This window comes from Nanorana parkeri, unplaced genomic scaffold (assembly GCF_000935625.1).
Source record: "Nanorana parkeri isolate BGI_ZX_2015 unplaced genomic scaffold, ASM93562v1 scaffold205, whole genome shotgun sequence".
Classification (NCBI taxonomy): Eukaryota; Metazoa; Chordata; class Amphibia; order Anura; family Dicroglossidae; genus Nanorana; species Nanorana parkeri.
In genome coordinates, this window is record NW_017306473.1 from 1,079,861 (window position 1) to 1,103,349 (window position 23,489).

The following is a 23,489-nucleotide window of genomic DNA, read 5'->3' on the forward strand; positions in this document are numbered from 1 at the left end:
ATATATATATATATGTAATTCCATCTAATATTAATAACTTACCGACATCTACATCTGTAAGGATCCGGTCTACAAACTGGCACAGAATCTGTCTTGGTTTCTGGACGACAATGTCATAAGATTCAGGATTTGCTCTGAAATAAAAGCAGCATAAATGAATAAAAGTGACCAGGACTGGAATCATCAGTGGGCTTGTCCAGGCTATGGGCTTCTGCTCCAATAATACCCACACAACCAGCTGGTACCCAAGATCTATAGACCTTCCTCATACTGTGTGTCCTAGAAGAATGAATGACAGAAAACCGGACCTTTTATTGCAGCAAAATGTCCAAAAGAAGTCACAGGCACGTCAAGGTCCAATGTGTTGAACGCCTCTTTTATTCAGACGTTATACAGACATGGTGGCACAGTGTAAAAGCTACGTTTCGGGACCGAGCATGGTCCCTTCATCAGGCAAACTTTTATTGCAACGCAGAACAGGAGATTATGTAAACGAGGAGTAACAGTTACATTATGGAGGATTAAGGCTTCCACACTTATAGGATTTTCTCAGTAAGCTATTGTATTCTGGGTAAGTGGGTGTGCCGCTGTCACAATACACAAACAGTGACTGCAGCTGATTGACCGTAGTCACTGTTTGGCCGAGAATTTTCCACCTCACACCTTTGATTTTTCAGATTGAAAGATGTTGGACAGAAGGCTGCGGACAGTACCACCATTGAGCACATTTCACTCCATGTATGACCAGCTTTGGGGCTTGTTCACACCATCTTCAGAACAAATCTGGATGCATTTTTGCATATGCGTTTCTGCACTGTTTCGATGCGTTCTGATGCTTTTTTTATTATTGGTTTTGCTTGGTTTAAGTGTGTTCCTTTGCGTTCTGGTGCATTTACCTGCATTTTTTCACCTTCCAGTGTGAAAAAAAATCATGCTGGTGTACTTCTTTCTTAAATCTCTGGAACTGAACACAATGGTGTGAACTAATCTCATTGAAAACCATTGGAATTACGGTGTATGCTTTTTTTTGGTGCAGATAAAAGAAACACACCAGTCTGGAGATGGTGTGAGTGTTGTGTGGAAAGCAATCGTTCTCTGCACCAAAAACTACTAGAGGTGATCTCCCAGCAGTATATAGGAGCTAATAATTCCCCATGCACCAGCCTATATGTGTACAACCCACCCCCAGATTGTGGAGGCTAAAGGATACAAGTCTAGGATGAGCCACAGCAGGAGGTTGAAGACAAGCATTAAGGTGGCCATACACTCTACAACCATCGCAAGACTTTAGTCTTGCGATGGTTGTACAGGGATTAAAAAAACGTACGATCTGCCTATCTTGGACAGGCAGATCGCACTCTCGATCATCGCAAGCCCGCCCCCCTGAGGGGCGGGCTTCCGATGACCGCAATGCTGAACGGGCAGTGTGCGCGTGCGCACACCGGCCCGTTCGGCATTTGTCTTCCGAGCACCGTTCTAACCAGCCGAGAATCGTACGATTCCCGGCTGGTTTTCGAACATGCTGGTTCGACAGAAGACGTGCGACCGTACAGTAGAAACGGTCGCACGTCTCCGTTCACACTGCTCGATTATCGTACGAAAAACCGATCGCATACGATTATCGTACGATAATCGTGCAGTGTATGGGCACCTTTAGACCACTGAGGGTCAGGCTTCATAAGACAGAACAGCAACTTATCTATACTCAGAACATGTGGGAGGAAGTCATTAGATGAACGCAGGCACAGGCAGCCATGTTTTCTCAAAGTGATCTACACATTCTGATGTCCAAGGGTACAATGCATCACACAGGTAATATAGAATTACTCAGCACTGGGTTCCTTGTACCATGTGCTGTGTCCTATTGATGGAACCAGTTCAGTTGGATCATACACCATATTGCCACAAGTATTGGGACACCCCTCCAAATCATTGGACTCAGGTGTTCCAATCACCTCCATGGCCACAGATGTATAAAACCAAGTACCTAGGCATGCAGACGCTTCTACAAACATTTGTGAAAGAATGGGTCGCTCTCAGGAGCTCAGTGAATTCAAGCGTGGTACCGTGATAGATTGCCACCTGTGCAATAAGTCCATCCGTGAAATGTCCTTGCTACTAAATACTTGTGGCTTGTTTGCATGGTTTGCTTGCTGAGAATGTGATTTCCTTAGAAAGTAAATGTCACTTCTAGCATTCATTGGGGGCACAGCAGACCTCTGGGGTATATACACGATATTGCCAAGAGTATTGGGACACCCCTCCAAATCATTGGATTCAGGTGTTTTACTTTCTAATTTCCTTGCTACTAAATATTCCACGGTCACCTGTTAGTGGTATTATAACAAAGTGGAAGCAACTGGGAACAACACCAACTCAACCACGAAGTGGTAGGCCACTTAAAATGACAGAGCGGGGTCAGCGCATGCTGAAGCACACAGTGCGCAGAAGTCACTGTCTGCAGAGTCAAACTTCGTGCGGCCTTCAGATTGGCACAACAACAGTGCGTAGAGAGATGCATGGAATGGGTTTCCATGGCCCAGCAGCTGCACCCAAGCCTTACATCACCAAGTGCAATGCAAAGCGTCGGGTGCAGTTGTGTAAAGCGCGCCGCCACTGGACTCACTCCTAAACCATGTGGACACCTTCCCAGAAGAGTTGAAGCTGTCATAGCTGCAAAGGGTGGGCCAACTCAATATTGAACCCTATGGACTAAGACTGGGATGCCATTAAAGATCATGTGTGTGTAAAAGCAGGCGTCCCAATACTTTACGCAATATAGTGTATATAAGAGTTGGTGTGAATTGTTGACCACACCTATGCAGTGGTATACTCTACAAATGACTCATATGATGGGGATGGATAATATGGAATCAATACGTGCAGGTACAGGGAATGTATGAACATATTGTACATGATTGTTTGATGATAATAAAGGAAACCATTACCGACAGCAATACAAAGGCCGCCATTGATGATCACCTTCTGCAGAGAAGTCTGAAGACCAAAACTACAATGAAGATCTCTGAGGTGCAGAATTGTATAAAGAATGGGCCCCAGAAAACCACCCGCTCTGCCAATGGCATCACTTGAGTAATGCTGCATGGCCTTGGCACTGAGGCCCTCCAATATGAGGGCACAGTATAAGCAGCATTGCTTTGGGCTGAAGGTGAAATCACAGCTCCTAGTTTGCTAACCAAAGTCAATCCAGATTAAACTGTCAGCTCTGGGGCTCATGTCAAAGGGTGTTGTATTCTAGTGTCATATGCAGGTCAGCAAAATCCCATAGACCAGGGAGCGCAGCCTCGGCTCTCCAGCAGTTATGAAGCAACAAATCCCATCATGCCTCTGGGAGTCATGCCTGGGACTGGCAGTCATGGGACCAGCTGGAGTGCCGAGGTTGCCTACCCCTGCCATACGTAATTTAAGGAATACACATGGCATTTCAGTGGCTGCATTCAACATGTGCGTTTCTGTGGCTGCAGCATGACTATTGAGGTGCGTTTGAACAGCAGGCCAGACACAGCCTTTTCTTGTCAAGCATTGTGCCATTTGAACGCATGTTTACAGACAGAAAACACGGGTTTGACAAGAACACCCATCAACATGAACCCTAAATCAGCTCAGATCTATAGCTCCAGGTGCTGCTGCTGGTTGGACATCTTTGGCTCTGACTCCAGCAGGGAATGTGTCGGACCTCTGCGGAGAGCCCACTGCTTCCACACTGAGTAAAGGCTCCTTCTATGTAGCAGGCTGGCAGGGGGACAGGCCTACTACTGGGCTGTAGAAGGAAAGGGAACTGTAGGACATGGCACACCTTCTGTTTTGATGGACCTGCAATGTAAACAGCTCATTTAAACAAACTGAGGTGTATTGGGCCAAATATCTGCCTCACTGTCTGCACACTACACCAGGGAGAGGAATGAGCTTCATGGGCCTTTATTGGGACATAGATAAGACATTAGCACAGGTTTGGAGATGAAACGACACCACACACTTTTCTGAACCTGTCCAGTCATTGTGGTACTACAAGTCTCAGCAGTCCTCTGCCAGCCTATCGTGGTGTCAGTTTCCCCCCACTCTCCCCGGTAGAACGAACATTTACCCAGCCAGTTCTCGCAGGGCCGGGATCATAGAGGCCATCTCCAAACCGGGATCCGCCGCCATGGTCTCTGTCTTCATCTGACAGACGACTTCGCGGCTTCCTAATCCGAACCAGCGTCAGTACAGCGTGTAGGCAGCCCGGCTACGGAGGCCGCCCCACACCAAATCTCCTCAATCATCGCGAGAACGCTTTCTGTGCGGATACAGGGAGTCAGTGGCAGTGTGGAGTCGACTCTGATGGACCCGCAGTGAGCTGAGCGGATGGAGATGAGCCCCGTGCTGCCTCAGCCTGGCCTGGTGTATTCGGGGGAGAGGGTTATATGTGAGGTGTAGAGGAAAGAAGTGTCAAGAAATATATATTCAAGCTGCAGTCATGTGTGACCTCCAGCTGTGCTTTGTCTTCAAATCCCATCATGCCTCTAGGAGTCATGCTTGTAACTGTCAGTCTTGCAATGCCTCATGGGACTTGTAGTTCCACAACAAATAGAGGGTCGGAATTTACCCGCCCTTGCTATAAGTGACAAAGTGTATTAGCCCTTTCCATGCCAGAGCTGTTTTTTTCATATTTAGGCCACACTTTAGGTTCTAAGGTTCCTTAAAAGCCTAAGACTTATATATTTGCTGAAAGCAGAGACCCTTTCGGGCTTGTTCACACCAAATGCAGACCAGATCTGCATGAGTCTCTGCACACGCAATGCAGTGGGTTTTGCCGTGTTTTTGATGTGTTCCGGGTCGTTTTTGTAAAAAAAAAAAAGAAAAATTGACTTCCAGGGCGTTTTCATGCGTTTTTGATGTGTTTGCATGCGTTTTTTTACATGCTCTGGAACTGAACGCTGCAGTGTGAACTAGAGCCCCAAATACCATTGGAATACATTGAGCGCAGTTTTGATCCGTTCTGTAACTGCGCTGCTCTGCTCCTGGAACACGCTTGGTGTGAACTAGCCCGTAGAATCAAATGGTGGCATTTGCAAAATGTTTATGTCACACAATATTAGCGCAACTGTTTATCAAACCGAAATTTTCAATAACAAATAACTTAGGTGACACTTCAAAAGCCTGCACAGGTCATCAGCTTACAACTAACTGAATAATGTCCCTAGAATTGTTGTTCTCATTCTGGCGTGCGTGGTGATACCTAACGTGTGAAACACTTGTCTTACATAGACGCACCCAATGCAATTTTGCTTGATCAGACTAATTCCTGGCCACAGCAGCCAAGGATTGGCAGCCCTGAAACCAGAAGTGATTAAAAGCTTGTCACTTCCGGCTTCATTCAGCACAGGGACAATCAGTTAACAGATATCCGTTGGTTGTCCTCCACCCCTCCTACCAACACATGCCATGCTGGTCACAGACCCTGGGTACGGTCAACAGTTATTTTTCTGTACTTGCAGAAAATGCACTTAGCCAAAAAAAAATGATCCACACTCCACATAGAAGGATGGACGTAGAAGGAAGAATCCTCAGTGTAAACCATCCCCGGTATTGGTGTCAATAGCATTGGTGTGAATGAGGAAACCCCCCCTGCCTAGGTGTCACTGGGGAAAACCCCCTTCAATATTAGTGTTAGTGGGGGGCCCACCATTATGGGCATAATCACCTTCAATTAGTGTCACAACTCCCTTTCCCCAGCATAGGTACCTTACCTGACTAAAGTCTCCCCATCCTGCGCTGCTTCACCTCAGACTGCTGACCTCAACAACAAAACTATTCAGATACTGTTGGGCAGGAGATCATTGTTCCCAATAGCGCCAGCACAGATAGCCTGGGACTGGGGGATTTTGGGATTTCATTGAAGTCTCTGCACAGTCTTACCGGATCTGGAACGGTTAGGGACTCTGTTTACCCTGGTTGCCTGTCAAAGTTAAAAAAGTTCAGTGTTAGTCTGTGTCGAAGCATACACAGTAATGACATGTGACTCATGGCTCATGTGACAGGGCTCGGGTCTGTATCATTGAAGAGAAGATCACATGCTCCCCCATACCAAGAAGTTTTGGGTATTTCCAAGGGCACCATTAGGAAAAAGGAGCGGTGAGGGAGCAGATCAGAGGTAAGTATTAGAATAATGGATGAAAAGTCTATCAAGAGTTCTTTTCACTTTTCCTTGAATTGACAAAATGACAGGTTTACTTTAATAGGGTTTCATTTTTCTACATTTTACCAGTTCTATAAAATCTGGGATATATTTAATTATATACCTTGAAATCCTTGACTGCATCTGAAAATCAAGGAGCAGTGAATCTGTTCAAGCTACACAAGCACTTGTAATGAATGTAGGTTGTACAACCAGTCACAGACAAGAATAAGGAGGTATTGAGACTCCAGACTTGCTTTCTTCCCAAGGTAGTCTCTGCTTTCCACCTTAATCAGGACAATATTCATCTTTCCCTCCGTTTGGCTTCGGTTCATCAGAAGGAAATTTCCGTCCATTGTTTGGATGTGGTTTGAACTGTGAGTCTATCTTTCAGTCACTGCTTTCATGAACACTGATTCTGCCCAGAAAAGGAGTCCTGGTTTCTCATTCCAACATCTCTAGGTGGCTCAGACAGACCATTCAAGCTTATTGTCTTAAGGATTGGGTTCCCCCTTTCCTTAATCCATTAGGGCAGTGAGTACTCCTTTTCAACACCAGGCCTCTGTTTCCCAGATTTGCAAGGCTGCCACCTGGTCTTCTGCTTACAAGTTCTTTAAGTTCTACCAGGTTGCCAATTCTGCCTCACCTGATACCAGCTTTGGGCGTGAAGTTCTTCAGATGACTCTCTCTGCCTTCAGAAGGCAGTCCCCAGTTAATGTTGTATTATGTTGGGCCATCCCATCAGTTGGACTACTCTCGGACTTCCTGTTTCCCTCAATGGACGAGAAAGAAAATATAAATTTTTGCATTCACTGTAAAAACCTTTTCTAAGAGTCTATTGAGGGACACCAGTCATGCCCCTCTGTGGCTACAATCATGCTCTTGGTACAGCTTTGCTGCAAAACTAAGGCATCCTTATAATGTTTCTAACAGAAGGAGTTATACCCTGGCCTAGCATACAGTTTTTTGTTTGCTAGATTCCAATCCTCCTGTAGAGGGCAGTATAACCCAAAGGTTTTAGACTTCCTGTTTGCTTCTTGGACTCCAAGAAAAGTAATTTATGGTAAGTACCTAAATCCTTCTTTATCTTTTCCCATTTTTCTTATTCAGCATGAGTTCTGTGTAAGCTCCAAGTCGTGACTTGGACTGTGACTCTCCTCCAAACCCCCATGTGACGGCACTGCATATCTAAGTGAGTAATTGCAATGCTCCAGTGCTGTCAAGGGATATAGAGGGGAGTGCATCTTATGCTCCCCCATACCTGGAAGTAGTAGTTACTTTTTTTTCCCTTCCACTGGCCGAGCATAAAGGTGGAAGAGCTGAGATTGGGGGTGAGTTTGTACAGCTGGTAGGTCCACCATTATAGTGAATCTGTTGCAGTGCACTGCATGAGCACAGCAAAAGATTACATTAACTAGTTCACAATAAGGTACGTATCCAACCCTAAACGAGTGTTGTTGTGAAGTGCCCAGCAGAACCACATCACTGTGAAAAATATCACACTGGCTGGGGCAGGGTGCACTGAAGCTCTTTGCTTTAAAATATCCAACTTTTGCACACTGTGGAAGATCCAAGCTGACCCAAGGCTTAACTCAGATCAGGATAATCAGAAATGACTACAGTTTTCATGCATTATGAAGATACGTGGAAAATATTTGCATTTTGTGCTTTGCAATTGAGAACAAAGGTTACTGCTCCATAATCATTGCTAGAAAACATTCTGCAAAGATAACGCTCTTCGTTTTATTGGCATTTCCTGCAATTCACTTTATAAAAGATCTGCAGACAAGACACTAAATTCAGTTGTATATACTGTATATGTAAAGTAAAACATCTCTAAAGAGATTTTCACATCTTTTACTAAGTGATACAAGAAATGGTAGGGTTTTGATGTGTTAAAGGAGAACTATGGGGTTAGGGCTTTTCCCTATAGTTCTCCTGAGGGTAACGGGAGGACACAAACTAGTGTCCTCCCGTCACCCTAAGCTCAGTATACCGCGAGCGATATACTGAGACGCCGCAGCCGGGACGGATCCCGACATTACTGTCTGGATCCACCCAGCCGCGTGAGTAACAGCTGGCTCTGCCTATCTAGAGGCAGAGCCAGCTGTACCCTCCCCCGTCCGTTCCGCCAGTCAGCACTGGAGGATCGGAGTGGGGAGGGGGAGAATCCCTGCAGGGAGCCGTGAGTGACAGTCACGGCTCTCTGCAGGGACAGGATCGAGAAGTGAGCGAGCAACGGTATGTGTTCGCTCACTTCCCGATCTATTGAGCTGACCTGTGACAGTTTCGTTGTCACTATGAGAATGAGTGATTTTCACTCGCCTCATAATTCTGCTTTAATGATTTGCCAGAGGAATTTATCCGGTGGAAAGATATGTAAATTTGTCCACGCAAGATTTGATGGGCTACGACCAGCATGTTCTGCAAAGACTTGATTTATGTATTATTCAGCAATTGCTACTTGATAGTACAGTAGTAGCTTTTCTGTAGAGCTGATCATGATCCTGATCCACCCAGAATCAACTAGTTTCCAGCCAGAAAATGGTATCTGATTCTTATTTAAGTCACAACAATAGACAAACACAATGGGGGGGGGAGGGGGGATGGAATTTATCAAAGCAATTGCGACAGTTTTAGCCTCTTAGATAATTTTTTTTAATGTGCAAATCTGTCTTTTAACATGTGCTCCCGTTGTGACAAGAGCTTGCACTACTTTTTCAATTGCACCTTTTTTGCACCTGTTTTCATCTGCACTTGTCCTTCAGCGGTCTGAAACTGGAGCATCACCTAAGAAAACAATCGCAACTTAAGAAGCCCCCATGACCACTTCTTCAAGAAGCGACAGTTAAGCTTTTTGCCTGGAGTTACACGTTTTCTTTCCTGGAGTCTATGAAACCTCATTTATCAACAACATTACACTAGCAACATAAATCTGGCGCAAAGTGTATCAAATATATTCCGTGCAAGTTCAAACACTCGCAATTGCTATGATAAAAATTCCCCCAATGTACTCAAGCTGATAACACATTAAGTACCTCCTGTCCGGCCGTTGCAATTAAACGGCCGGACAGCGGCTTCTTGAGGGCGGGTGGGCGTCTTTAGAAATCGGCTTTGAATGTAAACAGCCAGCGATGGCGGTTTACATACAAGCGATCGGGCGTCTGTAGAGACGCCCGATTGCTTGTAATATCCAGTCTGGTGTGCGCCCCCCTCAGTCGCAGCCGCTGCTGGCGATCCCGGGCTGCGCTGTAGCACAGCAGCTCAGCGGCCGGAGATCAAATGGAGATCAGTAAGCTCCGCTGTTCCCAGTGTGAGCCCGGGACCAGCACAGCAGCTCTGCGGCCAGAGATCAAACTGAGCTCAGTACACGAGCAGTGCAGTGGTGATTAAATATCACCAAAAGAAAGCTCTATCTGTCCCCAAAAAATTGTATAACATTCATTTCAGTACAGCGTTGCATGACGGAATAAACGTCAGCCAAAGTACCGCAGCGCTGAACACTGAAAAATGGCCTGGACAGGAAGGGGGTGTAAACACCCCGGTCAGCAAGTGGTTAAACATTTAAGCTGGTCATACACTTTACAACCATCGCAAGACTTTTGTCTTGTGATGGTTGTAAGCTAACTAAAAGCTTGTACGATCTGCCCATCTTGGACAGGCAGATCGTACTTGCGATCATCGCAAGCCTGCCCCGCCGAGGGGAGGGCTTCCGATGACTATAATGCTGAGCGGGCAGTGTGCGCTTGCGCACACCAGCCCGTGCGGCATTTGTCTTACGAGCCCGCCACAAACCCGCCAAAAATCTTACAATTTTCGGCTGGTTTTCAAACATGCTCGTAAGACAAAAGACGTGCGACCGTACAGTAGAAACTGTCGCACGCCTTCCATACACCTGCCGATTATCGTACGATCGCGGGATTTCCCACGATTATCGTACGATAATCGGCAGGTGTATGGCCACCTTTACAGTGCTGGAGAAAAAAGTAAGTGAACCCATAGACTAATTACTTCAACGAAAGCTAATTGGAGTCAGTAGCTTGCACACCTGGAGTCCAATTAATGACATGAGTTTGGAGGTGTGGTTTAGAGCTACTTTGAGTGATAAAAGATACTTAAAAATGTTAAGATTGCTGTTCTTAAGAAGCATCGACTGATGTGAACCATGCCTCGCAAAAAGAAGACATACAATCAAGATTTGTTGATCTGCATAGGGCTGGAAATGGATACAAAAGCAATCTCAAAGTTTTTAGGCATCCATCAGTCGACAGACATATTGTCCATGAATGGAGACAGTTTAGTACTGTGGCTACTCTTCCTAGAAGTGGGTGCCCAGCCAAAATAGCTCCCAAGGCACAATGCAGAGTCCTCAATAGGATCGCCTTTAGTGTCTGTTTACAGGGGCCCGCTGCCAGTGACATATGACTTACGTCCTTGGCAGAGAAAGGGTTAAAGAGACCTTGTTGCCAGACCACTAATTTAAACAAAAATAGATGTTAAAGTGGAACTCAACTTCCCCAAATAATTGGAACCAGGCAGGCTTTTTATTGCAGAAAGGGCATGCTATGTCTCTTCTGCAGTAAAACAACCTTACCTGCCTGTCAACAATCTCCTCCAGGAAAAATAAAAACTCCCCTTGCAATAGGGCTACTGTCTAGGGTACCATTCAGTGGCGGATTTGGGGGGGGGAGGGGCAACGCCCACCCGAGATAGTACCGCTCCCTCCCTCCTCCGCCGCTCTGCCACCCTCAGCAGTAGAACTGGGGCGGCTGTGCGGGGATAGAGAGGCTTTGCCGGTCACCTGTCAGGGCTGTTCAGCCTGGCAGAGCCGCTACTGACACTGCAGGCATCGCCAGGCAGCACATCCTGCGGTGTGGGAGAGGACCCTCTCCTGTACTCCGTCCTGTCCCCTTACCACCAAGACAAAGAAGGTGCTGCAGGAGTCAGGTGAGGCTGGTGTGGGTGAAGTCTGGAAGGGAGGGGGTGGGGGGCGGGTTTGTGTTGGTGTGAGAAGCTGGTGGTATTCAGCATTGTTGATTTGCATTATAATGTATTGCTGGGACTTGTAGTCCTGTATAGCTGATAGACATGTGCACCAGCAAAAGATTTGTTTCGTTTCGATTCGGATTTTGCATATTTTGTTTTTCGGATTCGGGTCCGCAATTGAATTCGTTGTGGGATTCGGATGAAATTCGTTGGCAGTAATCGTTTTCCGGATTCGGGTCCGCAATTGAATTCGTTTCGGGATTCGGACGCAATTCGTTAGCGGTAGTCCTGTCGAAATTTTGTTTATTGGACGAAATTTCAATAGCAGCAAAGTGACATTAGAATTTTTTTTTTTTTTTTTACAGTCTGCAGAAGGTGAAAAAAAAAGAGTGAGGTTCCCCACCAATTCATACCAGACCCTTTAGGTCTGGTAGGAATGTTAGGAGGGACCCTCCCCCAAGTTAAAACAAAAAAAAGTGCGTGGGGTTCCCCCCAAGGACCGTCCCCCAAGTTAAAACAAAAAAAAGTGCGTGGGGTTCCCCCCAAAATCCCTACCAGGAATTTTAAGGGGGAACCCCAGCCCAAAAAAATGGAGGGGAAAAAACGTGGGGGTCCCCCCTAACAGTCCTACCAGACCCTTGATCCGAGCACTGGCCCGGCAGGGTAGGAAATGGGGGGAACCTCACGCTTTTTCTTTTTTCATCTTCTGCAGACTGTAAAAAAAAAAATCTACGAAATTTCGACCGGACTAACGCTAACGAATTTCGGGAATTCGGATTCGTTTTAGCTGTAATTTGGAATTTGGATGCTTCCGGATTTCCGAAACATTGTCCAAATTTCGATTCAGAACGAAACGAATTGCACATGTCTAATAGCTGATGGTATTCTGCATTGCTGTATAATGCTTATACTGAAGCAGTTGCCTGAGGTCCCACGCTTGCTGGGGACCTCGGCAGCCTTCCTGGTAACCACACAGTGCTTGTTTATAGTGCCATCTGCACATCTCCTCCTCCTCTTTGGAAAAGCCTGCACTCGCACGTGATACGCCACACAGCCCTAGGGGATCCCAAACAGCCCACATGAGACCCTGCACAGCCCTCCTGGGACCCCCGCACAGCACTGGTGAGACCCTGCACAGCCTCCTGCGACCCCGCACAGACCTCCTGAGACCCCGCTTAGCCCCCCGAAACCCCCCACAGCCCTCCGGAGATCCCCCACAGCCCACTTAAAACTGTCCACAGCCCTCCTGAGATCCTCCGCTGAAGACATCAGGCTGGTACCCCAGTGCCAAACAGTATGTAGCTTCATATTATTTTGCATTGCTGTATAATGTATTGCTGGGATTTGTAATCCTCTATAGCCGGTTGCTATTCGGCATTACAGTATAAGGTATCATTTGGATTTGTAGTCCTCTGTAGCTGATGGTATTCTGTATTGCTGTATAATGTATTGCTGGGATTTCTAGTCCTCTATAGCTGGTGTCATTTTGCATTGCTGTATAATGTATTGCCAGGATTGTAGTCCCTTTACAGCTTGGACCTTATTTTCTGGCAGTCCCCCCGGTACCGTTGTAAAGGACTTTTACTTACCTGATCCCCACTCCATCAGCATCCAAGGCTGGCACCTGCTGCCTTTTTTTGCCCCCTTGCTCCAGAGGTCCATAGTCCTGCATTATATGTGAGGACACCAAGGGACAGTTTACTAGCTGGAACATAGAGGAGACAAGGTGATCACCAGCTGCCGGGAGCACGGGGATCAGTTAGGTAAAGGTCCTTTACACAGCTCCCCTAGATACTAAACTCTTGTCTAGGGGCCAGAATACAGAATACTCACCCGATCCTTCGTCCCGCTGGGCTGTGTGGTAGTTTGCGGAAAATGGCGCAATGGTGATCGCTAAGTGGCCACTCCTGAAGCTGACTTTAACATAGAAGGACAGTCTTTATTCATTCAAAGGCCAACAATCCATGTACGGTACTTCACATAATAATACTCTTTTCTTCTGCATAATGAAACATAACATTTCATTTGAATTTCCTCAAAACATCATGTTTTGGTCTCACCGAGATCTGGCTGTCCCATACACTCCCAGTGTGATAGTCCCAGGACTTTATCGTATTTCTCTGCAAATACAGTCCTCAGTATTGCTCAGCAGCTTTCCTCAGCTCCAAGCGTTTCAGTGTTCACCCCTCATGGGTCACTGTCTCTCTCTGTCTCTTGGGTATCTTGGGTGTCACCAACCCTCTTGACCTCTCCCAGCCTTCCTGGCTGTTTCACACATGCAGCAGAGTCTGTCATGTGTCTGCTGCACACCTACAACTCCCTCTCTGAGCTCTGGTCCGGACTCATAAGTCTGTTCTCAGCCACCGATCCTCCTAGACTGATCATTGGCAACACTTGGCGCGGGACTAGAGATTCCATCCCACTATAGTCTGGAATACCTGGAAGAAACTGAAAAGCCAGTTTCTTCCCTGCAAAAGTATTAACATCCTGGAACCTCTCAGTCCCTCTAACTAAGTGTCCTGGGTGACTGTGTTGCCAAATTACATCGAGGCATTGCCACACCCTTCTAAAGCTGCTAGACTGGTCCCTTCAGCCTCTTCTTTCCCAGGCTCTGAGGGTTTAAGGACCATTGACATCATCATGTCTAATGCAGGTCCATTGACTTGAGGATGCCAAAGGAGTGGAGGGGGAGAGTGGTGAGCACCAACCGCCACAGGACCAAGAATCAGGAGAATATATCTGCTTTATTGGAGCCCCCTCGACAAAACGAACACTTAACACTTGCGATGCAGCGGTAAGTTTTTTAAATTCCTGGAGTTCGTCTTTCAATGTAAATATTAATGTGTATTATTTCATGTGTATTGTCACAGAAATATTATGTACATTCATTGTGTAAATACATGCACCTGTATGACAAATGATCGGATTGGACATATTATTGTACACTTGGTGTAAATTACCAGTTTCTTCTCTTCTGACAGTATTCTAGACAACACAGCCTGCACGTAGGTGTGCGACCCTTCCACAGCGTCTACAGATCACCATGGCAGCTCGTACATTAAAGAACGTCAGTGCAACCTGATCCTTGGTAACTGCCAATCATGGGCAACAGTGCCTGACTAACCCCACCCACCCGTCTTATTCCTCCAATGTGATTGGGTAATGAAAATGTCCTTCTGGCAGCAGGTAGCTTGCTGAATGCAGGTACTGTAAAAAAAAAAAGATACACAAGTCTGGGAAGCTGCATATCTAACGTAACTTCACCACTGCAAAGCTTAACCCCATGAAGAACATCCAGGAGAAACAGGTCAGTGTAATAAACTTTGACATGTGTATGTTTTAGGCAAAGGTGTTTTCTAAGCAAGATACAAACTGAATACATAATGTCAATTATTTATGTATGAAAGGCTACCATCCAGTCAAGCAGCACTGTAAGATTGGGGAAGTAGATAACACACACACAAATGACAGGCAGTCATTGACAATAATAGAAGACAACAAGCAAATTACAAAGAAACACTTTAGGCAGCAGACAGACGCACAATGCTTGTGTTGCTTTACATTACCTAAAAATAGATGACATTGCAAACAACAGAACTGCTGCAGAAGTGATGCAAGAATTGGGCAGTGTGCTATTTATTGATATCTTACTTGGCAGATATTCTGCTACTTGTCTTATTCACTTGGAATGGTAGGCACTCATAATAAAGCTAACAATGGTCTCTGAATTCCAAGTACAGTTTAGATCTTGCCCTTAGAAATGTTTTTTCCTGGAAATGTTTCTGATTTATAAATAATAATTAAAACGTCACTAAAGTCAGGAATTAAATCTGAAAAAAATGCATCTTGAAATACAATGAAAACTGTATCTTATTTGTGTATCACTCGGCTGTAGATCTTCAAATCATCTCTGAATTGTGCTGACACTGTCCTTCCTTCTGGATGAGGGCTACTTTTGTTCCCCATGGTCCCTGTGTGTGTTGTAAAGTAGCCACTGCTCCAAGCTCACTCCTGTGATGGACTACAATCTCATGTATCATTTACTAATCTGTATTGAGATTGTATCCATTAGGGGAGTAAGACGGGTCTCTTACATGCAAACTAGCTGTGAATTCTACTTAGCTTGCTGAGAGCTTCTCTAACTGATTATTTATGTACATGCATGAGGGCAGTGTGATATAATGGGGGCCGAAAAACTGAGGGTTTTATTGTACACAAATTATTTGTTTCATAATAAAAAATTAATATAACCCGGGATAATGAAAATGAAACATGACATTTTTTATTTATTGTATGACCAATCAGCAATATATAGTGTAACTGCCCACCTGCTTCTGTAATGTAAGGAGATGTATGCTTACAAACAGATCATTACAGCAATAAGTTTGTGTGCTGGATATTCATAAATGTGTATGCGCACAGCCCTGCAGTGGCTACACATGCATTTTAGGCATGTGCGTGTCAGGTTTGGGTTTAGTAAATCAATGACAACATTGAGATTTCAGTTCAGTACACCGGAAGTTACAAACACACTGGATTTCTATTGGGAATAACTGGTATTTTTTTGTATTTGCAGAAAATGTTCTAAACCTAAAAAAATTAAAGCAGAACTCTGGGGAAAACATTCTTAACCCTTGCAGTGGGGCTACCCCCGCACTGCAAGGGTTAAGTGCTCATTTATGTCTAGGTAAAAAAAAAAAAAGTTATACTGATTCGCGGGGGTGGCCAGCTCTTAGACTGGTCCCTTTCACTTCGCTCCCCCTCCATTCCAACAGTCTAAGGATCCTCTAGCCATTATGTTCTATACAGTATATAAAACGTGAGGATGCCAAGGGACATGCCATCGCTGCAGTGGAGGAGGATACAGGCTGGAGGAAGCGCTGTCACAGCTGTACAGATCTGAGGTTCAGATGAATAAAACTTTTTTTTTAACTTAGACACAAACAAGCAGTTAACCCTTGCAGTGCAGGGGTAGCCCCCGTAAGGGTTAAGCATTTTTCGCCTGGTGTTCTTCTTTAACGTTTGCAGCCTCCCCCACCAGTTTAAAGACTGGTAAGCTAAAACATATTGCATGTTTTTACTTGGGTATAGATATCCATTATAGATCTGTAAACCAGGAATTTTTCATGTGTGTTTTGTCAGTTGGTCTTGTCATCTGTTTTTCCATATTTATATATTCAAATGCTGTACCAGGAACTATCATTTTAATACTATTTGGCACTGCTGTGTGTGTATATTTCAAACTTAAGATAACTGGTAGTGAAAATCATTAGCTGACGTGGCTGCCCCATGGGTTTATCCCAAACACTAATATTGCTGTGGTCTTACGGGATTCCCAGAATAATCTTTTATGATCGACCACCCAGTAATTTTATGGATTCAAGTTTAGCATTAGTAAATCTGTGGTGCTACCACACCATAGAAAGATCTTTTATGAAAGACCACTATGCCTGCTCATGGATCAGAGCTCACATTGTTAGTTTGCTGCGGTGCTATTGCACTACCAGAGAAATTGCTTTTAAAATGAATCATCTGCTATATTTCTAGACACCTTGCCTGGTCCATTGGTAAAGTCCATTCTTTACAGTGATACTACCTCACCCAGAGACAAAAATTGAGAAAGAAAAGATTCTTTCTTGAAACTTTTATACATTATCTGCTGATGGTAAACTTGGCTTTTCACAGCTCCTCAAACACCTCCTGGCTCAGAGGGATTATTGATTTCCTATTCCTAGTCCAAGAATCATAGTCTTTCAAAGCTAGAGATCCACGGTGTTTGGTATTGCCTTACTCTGTGAAGTGTTCAGAAGAAGAACAACTTTTTTTTCCTTGTCCAAGGTTGGTTTTCCCCCAAGGCAAGCGGTTCTGATATGTTCTGTAAACAAAAGGTTGTTTTTTTTCAAGAAAGATAAAGTTCTTCTTTTTTAGTTTCATCTTCTGTATCTGGTTGATCCAACTTTGATAGTTCTCCAAGGCTAGAAAAGCCAGATGCTATCACTTATATCAGCAACCTGAGGCAAAATGGAGAGGTCATGTCTACAAGAGTTACCAATACCAAAGTAGGGCTTCAAAACATGGAATAAATGAACACACATCCTGCCCATATATCCCTCCCCTTAAAATGAAATGAATAACTTTTGGTGGAATTCTTCTTTTGACACAATATTGTATAACTACTGAGGCATGCAGGGAATGTTGTTCCAGTAATGAGAAATGTGCGATTCGTTTCGTTCCGAACCAGTATCCGGATACATATGAATTTCCGAATCCCAATGCATCCGAATGTGTCCGAATTTCCGTTTCCGGATTTCAGATCCTGTCTGAATTTCGTTCAAAAACTAAACTGAATTGGAAATGGGACTTTTCTGGCCAATCAGATGTTTTTTGGTTTAACGCATCCAAATGGGTCTGAAAACGAATTTTCGTTATGGCAAAATGGGAGCTATGTGTGTATATATATATATATAATGCTAAAGCTGAGGCTCCTGGATACGAATTTCCGAATTGCATTTAGGGAGCCTCAGCTTTAGTAATATATGTATATGGTTCCCAGACCTGAATGGCATTCGGGAGTTCCTGAATGCAATTCGGTAATTCGAGTCTGGGAGATTCAGCTTTATTATTAATATCTGTATATGGTTTTCTGTGGTATTCGCAACGAATATTCATAAACTCATCCGAAACTAATGAAACATTCAGATTTCGGCCGAATACGAAACCCGAACCGCATTGAATTTCGGATCCCGAAATAAGGAAATATCTGAACTGAACCGAATTTTTCATAGGTTACCTGACTAGTAATGAGTACTTACTATAGATAGATATAAAAGACACAAATTAATGCAGCTCTGTATTCGTTAATATCTCAATTACAACTACAAGCTGGCAACTAAAAATATCGGGGTACTACATCCCAACACAAGACTACCTATTACTATTCCATTGAATTCCAGTTCCTCATTAAATATAGATTAGGAAGAACCTTCCATCTGATCTGTATCATACAATACAGGGGAAAAGAGTTACATTTCAACTTTTGTACAGTAGGTGGTGATATTTGATATATTTTCAACACGTTTTGCAGCCAATATCGCTGATTCTTCAGAATAGCAGAGATTTCTAGAAAAATAACTATTATATAATAATAATAACTCAAGGAGACTGGTCTAGAGATGCTTATACATTTGGAGTAATAACGGAAGGCTGTTCACAGCACCCATTCTCCCAATACGCATTAACTACATTAACACATCATCAAATGTATTTTTTAATGCAACACAAGTAGCCAGTCCGTTGTGCTGAAGTGCTTATTGTTAAAGAACATGCTGATAAGAGGAGAGAGCAGAGTGAGAGATGATCTCATCCGTCTGTTGCTTATACTTTCACAGCCCCTTTCGCACTGTCACTGTTGTGACATCCTTGTCCATCCAGTTTTGAACTGAAATAACTGGATCCCATGTCGGTCTATGGGGAATCAGATGTAAACACATAGATTACACTCGATCAAGCACGATCAGATCCAGTGAAATGGAACACTGTTCCCTTTGTTTTTCCAGAACTGGCTGGATTCGGGGGGTAATCAGATGTACATGGACAATCGTCCATTCAGATCCGGCTGCCCATAGACTTACATTGGGCATCTGATCTGGTCTGCCTTAAAAACTGACAGGCGGACGTGATCGGCCTAAGTGTAACTTAAAATGTTTTTCATTGCTGATCATTGTCATTGTGACTGAAAATAGGGGGAAATCTAAATATTGCATTTCACTGTTTGCAGAGGTGGCAGCTCATACACACAATATTAGTAGCTGCACTAAGTGCTGGTTCACACCTGAGCGTTTTTCAGCGCTGATCGACGCGCTGAAAAACGCTTAACATTGAAAATCCCATGCATTCCTATGGGCCTGGTTCACACCTGGGCCTATTTCAGCGCGTTTTGTCGCGCTGAAAAACGCCCTACGCGCGAAAAAGTACATGAGCTTCTTTTTGGCAGATTTAAACGCTGATTCTGCCATAGACTTCAGTGGAAATGCCCTTAAAAGCGTGTTTGAGCGTTTTTGCGTTAAAAAACCGCGCGTTGATACATGCGTTTTTCACAGGCACGCAGGGCACACTCTGGGGACCGTCAGGCACACTTTTGGACCACTTTGCTGCATCATGGAGGACTCAGCACTGTGTGGCCTTGTGGATACAGAGACTTTTATCCGCATGGTGCAGGAAAAGCCATGCATATACGACCGGCAAGACGCAGGCTGTAAAAATAGGAGGAAGCAGGCATCGTCAGAAATTGGCCAAAAAATCTGGAGTGATTGGGAAACTTTCAGTCCCACCGTTAAAGAGGCCAAAGGTATGTGACATGTGGTGCAGGTTTCCTGATTTATTACTGCAAGTCCAAGTTTGTTCTTTGATTTTCAACATCTTCATGTGTAATGCGTCTCACCGCACACTCTACACTGTCAAACAAGGAAACCGGAAAAGGAAATGATGCATCTTAGGAAGTAGTTTTCATTGAACGGCTTCTAGTGATTTAAAAAACGCCCCAAAGAAGTGCAAAAACGCGCATAAAACATGCATAACAAAACCGCCCAGGTGTGAACCCAGCCTAAGCCCTGGTTTACACATAGGCATTTTTGAGCAGTTCAAAAAGCGCTTTTAATCCCATGATTTTCAATGGCCCTGGTTCCCACCTGAGCAGAAAAACACTTAGCAGGAAAACGCCAGACACCTGAAAATATACCGGACCTTCTTTGGGCAGTTAAAAGCGCTTTTCCTCCCCATAGACTTCATTGGAAATGCCCAAAAACGCGCAACAGAAGCATGTTGCATATTTTTGTGAGCGTTTTTGCATGTTTATACGCGTCATCCCATTGCCCACAATGGTTTGTCCTATCAAAACGTGTGTCTTCATGTAATGTGCACAGCGCGCATAAACGTGAAAATAGCTGCATGCTGCTAACGCGCGTACAAATGCGCAAAAACAGTGCCGCCTAGGTGTGAACCAGGACTAATGGAGGAGCTCGGTCTGCTTTACATATGCAGGCTGTATGTTAAGGCTGCTGCTCTGTAGTACACAGTATTAAATCTGAAGCATATAAGCAGACAGGACAAAGTAATTTGTATACATTGTAAAAGTTTTGTTGTTTTTATTTTTTCTTAGCAATCTGTAATGCATTGTGATGGTTGCCAAGTGGCTCTCCCTTATATTGAAATTTTTTGCATTCCTAAACCTTTACATTTGGCAGTCAAAAGATCTATTTTTTCCAATAGCCCACAGAATTCGTAAAACAAGGTATATAGTTTAAAATAACTTTTGACCACACCTTTATTGCTGATAACCGGGTGAGCTAAAGCTCGGTGTGTTTGTTAAGGTAAAAAGGCCTCCTTTGGCAAACAGAAATGTCATCTTTTTTTATAATAGAGGCTGTTTTTATACTTCCATGCTCAAATAGACCGGTGGGCAAGGCTGTGGGATACGATGAAGGTCATGTTTCAATGACAGGGATGAGCACCAATTCAGGTTCAGTGTCATGTGTACGAAGTATTGGGTTGGGGGAAATAGGAATACACTATCTCATCTATAGAGATTGAATTCCCAGTAACCTATATTATTGATTTGCTTAACTGTTATGCAATATTGTAACCAAGAACATTTGTGTGTTACATATAATGCTTTTGCCAAACATAATCTTAAAGTGACAATAAACCCTCAGATTTTTTAACATAAAACAATAGTGTAATGTGTGCCTTACTGTAATCCATGGTTGTTTCCCTTCTCTTTGCTGCTCTTCCTTTTAAATCTGTATCTGTTCTCATGCTGGGCAGAACTTCTGTTTTGCAGCAGACTGCCTTGTCTCGGGAATGGATACATGGTGTCTGTGTGTAGGTTTGCAACCTGAGCCAGCACTACAGGAAGAGGCAAAACATAAAAAATTTCAACTACCACCATTTTATTCTATAGGGTCTTGGCATTCAGAAAATATATAATGTTGGGGGGTTTTACGTCATTTTCAGGCCTAAAATGTGGAATATAACATGGGTGCAAAAATGGAAAAAAGGGCCTCAGTCATGAAGGGGTTAAGCATGCTAAAAAAAAAAAAAAGGCAGCCATAGTGTGAGCATTCTGGTGCATCTCTTCAAAATACTTTATTCACCTTAGGCCCCTTTCAGACAGGCAGTCCAATCAGGTCCTCCTGTTTAGTTTTGTAGGCGTACCTGATCAGATGCCCAATGTAGATCTATGGGCATCCGGATCTAATCAGAGGGTTGTGCATTTAGATCCAGTTACCCCCGGCTCCAGCCAGGTCCAGAAAAACAAATGAAACAATGTTCCATTTTACCAGACCTGATTGTGCCAGATCGGGGTTAATCTGATGTAAAGGGACTCAAGTCCTTTTACATCCAATTCCCCATAGACCAACATGGGTCCAATCATTTCAGTTTTTTCCTCCATCACAAGTTGAAGGAAAGAACTGGATGGACATGGATGTCACAGGAGTGCATGATATCCGATCCGTACTGCTCCGCTACTGATAGAATAGTATGAAAGGGACCTTATTGTTTTTAAGAAACGCTTGAGGATCGAAATGCGGCTTCGCTTTTTACTATGTTCGACTTGGGGATCCAGGATGAGTTCCCATGCAGCACAGCAGCCAGGAACAAGATCCAAAGACGGTTTGAGACTGGTGTCAAGTTTATTATATTGCCACTTATCATTTTTATTTCACCATTGTCTATAAAATAATTGAATTTCTTTTTAGAAAAAAATAGCGTCTCACCTTTTCATTGTGTTTGTGCTGCAAATCTCACATTGTTGCAACACATGGCATTGTACTGTATGTGTGTTGGTGCTCTGTGGTGCCATTCATTTTGCAGCACACAATTTTTTTATGTGTTTGGGTACATGGCAGTCTATTCATTTTGATTGGGCTGCCTAACACAGTGCACCCCATAGTGTCTTGTTCTTATAGTGATTGGTTTGGATGACAAATATAAAGATAAAACAGCCTCTCTTATAGTTGTTAGTTGTACATCTTGCATCAATTTATTTTTTTGGTTCAAAGTTGATGTGCATATGGCAATGCTGTGAAACAATATGAAAAGCAAAAAGGCTTATTAAGTGGGCCAAACATGATTAAGCAAAAGTTTAACTGAAATCTCACTGGTTGCTTTGCTGCACTTTGCATATCTTCTTTAGTAATATGATAGTTGAATATTTTGTCCCAGTGTGGCTAGTTCACTGGAACAGGCAGGGGTGCCTATAGCATTTTTGCCTCCTGAGGCTGGGGTTGGGATGAGGATGCTGGCAGTGCACATTCGGGGGGCGGGTGTGTGATGTGCCAGTGGTGCACGCTAATAGGGGTTGGTGGCCTCTGTATCATCCGACTCTGGCCAGTGTCCTGCCCAGCTCACTGACGTCACTAGTTGCAAGGAGCTGGGAGGCATGCCGCTCTGCCTGCCACCCCCCAAAGCCAAAGAGATGCCACCTGAGGCAACAGCCTCAGGCTGCCACATTATTGGGATGGACCTGGTAACAGAAGTGAACAAACTCTCCAATAAAGCAAGACAGTCTTAATAAACTAAAGGTATGTGTCAGCAAGCTTTGGGCTTGTGTCAATGGCATCAGTTTGATAGAAACAGGGACACCGGCACTCCAGTTGCAATGCAAAAACGTCTATTGATTGACGAGGTGCAGCATATCACACTAACGAACGTTTCGGGGTCACGCAGGATCCCCTTCCTCCCAAACATGTGTGTCATATCAATTTGAGACACTTCTGAGAATTCACTGACTTGTGCATTTGACCTGCAACTGGCCACCTTCTGACTTGCATCTGGCCTGCTTTAAGCAGGTTTTGCACTTACATAGGCTTGTATGCCAATGAAAAATCTGGAGCTCACCACCTCAAGCCCTAAGCCTGTCAAAAGCCTGGGCGGTACAAAATTAGCATATAATAAAAAAAGAAAGGTGGAGATTATCTTTGGTAAAAGTTGCATGTTCCAATGAAGATTTAAAGTGACATTAAACCCTCAGATTTTTTAACATAAACCAATACTGTAATGTGTGCCTTACTGTAATCCATGGTAGTTTCCCTTCTCCTTGCTGCTCTTCCTTTTAAATCCTCATGTCTTTTCATGGTGGGGGAGAACTTCCCTTTGCAGCTGAGTGCCTCTTCCTGTAGTGCTGGCTCAGGTTGTGAACCTACACACAGACACCATGTATCCATTTCAGAGACAAGGCAGTCTGCTGCAAAACAGAAGTTCTGCCCAGCATGAGAACAGATACAGATTTAAAAAGAAGAGCAGCAAAGAGAAGGGAAACAACCAT

General features: G+C 44.1%; 2 protein-coding genes across 2 annotated transcripts in view; one reads left to right on the forward strand and one right to left on the reverse strand.

Moving 5' to 3' along the window:
* The window catches only part of ATR (ATR serine/threonine kinase), a 69,406-nt gene extending 65,183 nt beyond the window's left edge, over nucleotides 1-4,223 (reverse strand). The window contains exons 1-2 of the mRNA XM_018555625.1: nucleotides 4,106-4,223; nucleotides 43-134 (exon numbers count right to left, since the gene is read on the reverse strand). Of these exons, the coding sequence (XP_018411127.1) occupies nucleotides 43-134; nucleotides 4,106-4,182 (169 nt within the window). The 5' untranslated portion in view covers nucleotides 4,183-4,223. The remainder of the gene's footprint in view (nucleotides 1-42; nucleotides 135-4,105) is intronic.
* Nucleotides 4,224-14,153: 9,930 nt separating this feature from the next.
* PLS1 (plastin 1) overlaps nucleotides 14,154-23,489 on the forward strand; it is a 68,223-nt gene continuing 58,887 nt past the window's right edge. The window contains exon 1 of the mRNA XM_018555621.1: nucleotides 14,154-14,471. The gene's annotated coding sequence lies outside the window, so the exon portion shown is untranslated. The remainder of the gene's footprint in view (nucleotides 14,472-23,489) is intronic.